This window comes from Centruroides sculpturatus, unplaced genomic scaffold (assembly GCF_000671375.1).
Source record: "Centruroides sculpturatus isolate CEXI.00-Female unplaced genomic scaffold, Cexi_2.0 scaffold2476, whole genome shotgun sequence".
In the NCBI taxonomy this organism is placed as follows: domain Eukaryota; kingdom Metazoa; phylum Arthropoda; class Arachnida; order Scorpiones; family Buthidae; genus Centruroides; species Centruroides sculpturatus.
Genome location: NW_019386693.1, coordinates 9,802 through 16,617, shown reverse-complemented (window position 1 = coordinate 16,617; position 6,816 = coordinate 9,802). Strand labels below are relative to the sequence as shown.

General features: G+C 31.6%; 1 protein-coding gene across 1 annotated transcript; it reads right to left on the bottom strand.

The window, feature by feature from the left end:
* Positions 1 to 1,254: 1,254 nt before the first annotated feature.
* LOC111615570 lies at positions 1,255 to 2,892 on the bottom strand. The gene is made up of 2 exons (XM_023356970.1): positions 2,659 to 2,892; positions 1,255 to 2,353 (listed from the first exon to the last, which is right to left on the bottom strand). The coding sequence occupies exons 1-2, from the start codon at positions 2,826 to 2,828 to the stop codon at positions 1,312 to 1,314; spliced, it is 1,212 nt and encodes a 403-aa protein (XP_023212738.1). The 5' UTR covers positions 2,829 to 2,892; the 3' UTR covers positions 1,255 to 1,311.
* Between the last annotated feature and the right edge of the window lie 3,924 nt (positions 2,893 to 6,816).

Sequence of the window (6,816 nt, the reverse complement as noted above, 5' to 3'; positions counted from 1 at the left end):
AAAAAAAACCTGTTTTTTTTTTTGTCATTTCCAGTATATCTTTACAAATTTTATGGAAACAGCTTCTCTATAAATTTCACCGCATGCCACAGGGTAGCATCAATAGGATTTTTCAGAAAACAGAATAATTGAATAATCTTTTAATTTGTACTTACATTTACAATTTCAATACCAAGCATCTCTTACTATTATTCTTTATCGATCACACCTTTACGCCAGTATCAATCTTCACCCTTGTATCGCGCAACACCATTGCCATGCGAGTTGTTACATGTCGAGAGGCAGCAGCAGACAGCCGAGAAAATGCAGTGTTTTGTTATAGCACCTTGTTTGTGCTTTTGTTCTTATTTAACTTTCTTCATGCATGCTTCAGCCATCACAATTGACAAACAATAACAGTCGTTGCATTGTGTCATTGTCATTGTGAATTAGCAGGGTGCATAAAGTAATTAGAAGCATAGAAAGAATGCTGTGATAGAAACTTTACTTCAACGTCTGCTACATTTGAATTAGATCAAATTTTGCCTAAAAACAAGAAATTTTTGTTAATACAGTAGAGCGTCGATTATCCGAAAGTCAATCATCCGAAACTTCAATCATACGAAAGAATTTCAGTCGGCAAATTTAAATTTTCGCCAGTGTTGCGGCGCTGCAATCTTTGGCTATGTCTTGGGCTACTCAAATATTTTACGTTTTTGATACTAAATTAACTTCTGAAGTATAATTTTTTATTGTTTTTATATTTTTCAATATATTTATTTTGTTCGTATATAACAAAAAAATAATTTTTAACAATACAATAGTCTTCGTTAGGCTTAGCATCGACGAAAATTCAACGCGAAGCGACACGCAACGGAGAAAAATGTCAAGATGGGATAAATTAATATATTTTTTCATACATGATCGGTTATCCGAAACATAGATCTTCCGAACAACCCGTCTCTAATTGATTCGGATAATCGACGCTCTACTGTATTAACATCTGCTCTCGTACGTGCAAAATAACAAACTCGTATCAAAAAAATTAAAGTTTAAAACTTAAACTTTAATTTTTTATTATTTAAATTAGCACGTTTTCTTTATTAACGAGTGAGTTTTTTCGCTTTCACTTACGAAACAATCGTAAAAAATATTACACTATATAAAATAATGCAATAGAACTATTCCTTTAAATAATTTTATTTCTTATATAAAGAAACACATATTGTCATATTCTTTTACAAATTTTGCTCATAATAAAAACTAAAAAATTTAAGAAAAAAATTATAGAAATTTCGAAAAAGTTTCCTAACGGACTGCTTTTAAACTTTTCTAAAAATAAAGTTTTACATTACAATATATATATTCTATATCTTGAATCAATCGAGCAATTTTTCCGAAACTTATGGCCATTTCTTCATTTTGTATGTAACGTGTTGCAGAATTACTAATTCGTATGTTACTTCGTAAGATGTCATCTTCATTAAATTTAGATATCACACGAACTGTAGAATATTTCGGAAAATAAATGACTTGATTCAAATTAACGTATCCATTTTTATGACAAATTGCTTCACGTTGTTCATTTATTTTAAAACCATCACCATGAACAAAATTCTTTATTCTTATTCTGATTTTTTCTTCGCTGTTATGAGAAACAGGAAGTATAATTCCAGTGAGAAAACAATCTTCTAGAACAAATAACTCCGAAATGAACTGGAATTTGTTTTCCATATTCATTTCTTGATCGAGAAAGAAGGAACTTCGATTACAATATATAAACCAAAAACTATGTTTTTCATTGTTCCTCGAAATATCTCTTTTACAAATGCTATCTGGAATCATTGAATTGTCAGATGTTGCTTTGTAGTGTTGTATGGCATTTACTTCTTCTTCTGTTAAGAATTGTTTCGGATATACATAGCCCTTTAAAAATTCATCATCCATTGTAAGAAATCGAATGTTGATAATAAATGGAAGCATAATTTGCCGCAGAGATGTTCTCGTGTTAACTCTACGTCTTGCCCATTCGTAAACAATCTTAAAGATAGTCCGTTCCTCCAAAGTTTGATATATAGGGCGAGAAACGAGTCTCCGAATCACAGTTTCATCACAGTCCAAAGCGTTTTTATTTCTATAAAATACTGTGTACCAATCATTGCTAAATTTCCTCCAGCAATAAAATTGTAAGTCATAGTCCGTATTTTGGCAAGCGAATTCGTAAATTTCACATACATGTAGCGTGAGAACAGGGCGAATCATATAATTTCGACAGTAACGTATTAAATTAATTATTTTCAATATTTTGCTAATTCGATAAACGTCCATTGCAGATTTCAAAGAGTAAAAGTATGGCTTTTGTTTTTTCATAAATCTATATATTAGGAAATCATGACAATTAAGATTAGACCAGAATGTGATACAGTATTTTAATATATCTTTAATAATATTATATTTCTATAATAACGCTTTATTGCAAGCGATTAAATATTAATTTTTAGGTATAATTGACAGTACAAGAATCTACTTATTATCCTTATTTTTAGACTCGTTTTACTTCTATTTGTTACACTGATAACAGTGTAAGTAATTTCAAAAAGAAAAGTCTATATATTTTTATTTGTATTAAAAATAAAATTATATATATTGTAAAATTCAATGATAAAAGAAAAATCTTACTCGTCGATTATCTTCACATTTTCGAATGCGTAAGACAAGTAAAAGGTTATAGATACGCTGTTCGAAAATGGCTTCAATATGAAATTTATTTTTGGACTGTATTTACAAAGCATTGATCGTGAAACGGATGTTTCTCTTCCATCTATACAATGTATTTTAATTGATTCCATTATAAATTCGTATGCCAAATTAATGAAATTTTATTCAATACACTTTTGGATAAGAAGAGAAGAAACTATTGTAGATAAAGACTATTGTTTCGTTATAAATAAATATTTGCTTATGTAATTCATTCTAATTATTTAATTCAACTAACTTGTAACTTTACTTTTTTATTTTATTTACTATTTATCGTTTATCTATTTACCTCAGATCTCTTTTCCACCGCATAGCCAGAAACATTAACAACGTAGAAGACATACTTCATGTGTAATTTTTACGTTATAAATCATCTTGTCGGCGTCTACTATATAATTTCTCATGGTTTGCGTAACATGTATATGAATGAAACAAGATGTGTAAATAAAGTCGTGTTTACACACAAGTTTATTTACACATCTTATTTCATTGTTTTACACTTTTCGCAAACGAATTTTATAGGAATATCCATTATCCAGGCTCGGTTATTACATTGTTTTTTAAATTTTTGTATTACTTTTAGTTTTATACGTATTTAATATTTTGGCATTTTTTGTGTATTCTATTTTATTCATATATATGTTACTGTGAAAGACCGAAATTAGAGAATGTCGATATTCTCCGGTGAATGTCGGCACATACAAAATACGTCGGTGAAAGACAGAATATTTGGTTATATTATTATACATCTGAACAATCGCCGGTGTATGTCGACAAGCAGAGATAAGCTGTAGTGAAGGTCGAAACGACACCCGAAAAGCCGATGTCGACAGAGAGGCGACAGTCTGTCGCCAAATCCTTTGTGGGTAGTCTGAGGTAAGACAAGATCGTACCTCTTTTCCCGGCAACGGTTTGGTGGAAATCGCCCACTTTGTCACTAAATGTTGTTTTTGTTCATTTGATCCCGTGAGGTGGGGATCGGTTAGTCAGGTCAAGTAACGGAGGATGAGAGGAAGTCATCGGTAAGGCGTCGTCAATATCCGAATAAAAGACACCATTAACAGATCAGTTCGTAATCACGTAATAATGTAATCAGTTCTTAATTTGTAAAGAAAAGTTACTTTTCATAGATGAGATTTCTTCTCAAGAAATATCGTTGAGAGAAGCAGTTACAGCTGATTCGAAAAGTGGAGGGTAAGACTATACAGTAGACCCCGTATAACACTGTAGATAATTCCGTGTTATATGAATTCCATGTTGTATGAGTCACTTAGATTTTACAAATACGTGTGCCGGACTGTGAACGACTCACGTATTTGTAAAATCTAAGTGACTCGTACAACATGGAATTCATATAACACGGAATTAGCTACAGTGTTATAGGGTGGTCGACTGTACACGCTGTCATTGCAAAAAGAGGTGTTCCAGGAATAAATGCAGTTGTAAAAGCAAGGGACTCAAAGTGCCATAACAGTTTAAGTTATTGCAATAAATATGATTGTACAACGTCAATCACATAATTTATCTGTAAGTTTATTATTGTATTATTTTCTTTAATGATTTAGAACATAATGTTCATTTTAGGTTCAACAGTTTATTTCTGTGTTCCGTTACTTAAGCTTTCTCCTATTTTGACATATTAAAAAGTTGCATTTTTGTCTTAACGTAATAAAAATATTTTTATTCAACATTCACCATCAGTGCATGCTGAATGTCGACATTTGCCGATGTAAGTGAGAAATGATGATATTTAGCTAATATTTCGTACATACACAAAACGACTGTGTGAATGCTGACATTCACCGGAGAATGTTGACATTCGCCAGATATCGGTCATTCACAGTAACATATATATTGCAATTTTTATTTATTTTTTATTACGTCGGTTGATTTTAATTTTATGTATTTTATTTTGTCTTTTTTGATATGGTTCTTGTTATTTATTAGGAGAGGAGATCTGTCCAGCGACATTTCCTAATGTAGAGGAAATAAATAATTCTTTTGAAAGTAAGAAACGTAGTAAGGAATTTGTAATTACAGTCGACCCCCCCTATAACACGGTAGATACGTTCCGGTTTTTATGAAATCCATTTTCTACGAGTCCTTAAATACATGAGCCAATCACAGCCCGGCACGTATGCAGTTTACGGACTACGGCTGTTTGAAAGGTTTTCTTCCATAAAATTAATCGATTCTAGACTAATTCGACTCAACATTTCCAAAACACGTATAATGTTTTTGGAAGAATCCATATAAACTATGCTATAAACAAAAAATTGTAGGATTACTTACCGAGTGTGCACCGTTCGACCACGCCATTGTTTAAGCTTGTTTTTGTCGCGGAGCAGCGCACCAAACGGCGGCTGCGTTATCTGATAAGTTATTTTTCTACGAAAAATTCGTCGAACTTTGCAGACATAATAAAAATAATTTTTATGGACGTTGAATCAGAAATGTTTTTTTTTTCACAAGAAATGTATAAAATTACAGTACTGTATTAGACTCACAGTACCTAATTTAGGACTACATACTGTACATACGATAGAAAACTCATCTTACCCACCTAAACTCTCTGTAGCGTGTAAGTAGTTCGGCTGCTCGTCCGCTATTGGTTCAGATTCGACCAATCCTGTCGCGACACAAGTCGACGATGACGTTTTACCTCATTTTACGAGTTTCTTTTAGTGTCTTTATACGAATATGGTTGCAATTTTTTCGCCGCGATATACGAAACCGCACTATATGAACCCGCGTTATATGGGGTCTACTGTAGTTAAAATAAACGAATTTAATCTAATAATACAAACCAGAAGAATCTCTCAAATGTAATGATTATAAAACTTTAGAAGAACTTAATTTTAAATAAAAACATAAAAATTCTATTTTAATTTTCTGTTTTAACATTTTACTGATATTTCAGAAGAAGCGTATATATGAATATGATAAAGTGATGGATAAAATTATTGGACTCAATAATCAAGTTTTAGTAATGATGGCAAGAGGACTATTTTCAGGAGGTTGTTTCCATGGATTTTGATGTTAAAATGAAAAATAACCTTTTACTTACTGTTATTTCAAAACTTTTTGATGCAGGATATACTATTGTCGCTGTTGTTAGTGACTAGTTCTACAGCTATTGCTATTAAAAGATATATTAAAACTGAAAATGCCTTAGCAGCTTCTGAATTTATATCATTAATTAATGCATGGTTTGATGTTATGAATAATTCAACATTCAATTTTTATCAAGCAAGAACTCGATCAGACCAATTTGTAGCTCTGATTTTAGATGAATCCTTTGTAATAAACAAATCACAGCTCTCAACTGTTCTTCGTTTGTTGATCAAATTAACCAACTCTTAAGTAATATAACCTTCGTAAATATAAACTTTATATTTACAAAGGTTATATTACGTAAGATTTTATCACATTGAGTGCACACTCTAACGTACTTTATAAATTCTTTAAATTGTGTACAGAAGAGAAGTAAAGAATTTTTAAAATGTGTTAGATTGGTCAGTTGGTGAGCAATCGTGTCATACATTAGTCATTTTCTCTTACGATCTGCTAGTCTAAGGGTACGTCCTACGTCGCACCGTCCAGCGACCGAGGGCGTGAACGCGCTTCCAAGAGAAGTAGACAAATTGATTCCAGCAAATTTGCGTGTTTGGAGTAACCGTATTTAGCGTGCATTGACAGAAGATGACGCCGCTTCTACAGGCGCATACACGAAGCAGCTACCAAGCAAATTTGATAGCCGCTTCCACAGCTCACGTTTCCAAAGAAGAAAATGGCTGATTTTGGAAATGAGTGAAAACAGAATAAAAAATAATTTGTATATATTTTGTATATATTTTAATAATTTTTACCATAAATTAATAAATTTTGATTTTGTAAATGGAACATTTTAAAAATAAAACTTTTTAAAAATTATTCCATAAAGATTTTTTATATTTGTTGTGCAACTGATTAGCGATAAGATTTATCTTTCAAACTTAACCTTTTTTTGCTAATTATATTTTCCATAGCAAGTATTCGACAAAGTCGTCTCGCCGCCATTTTGTAAACAACACGCGTCCA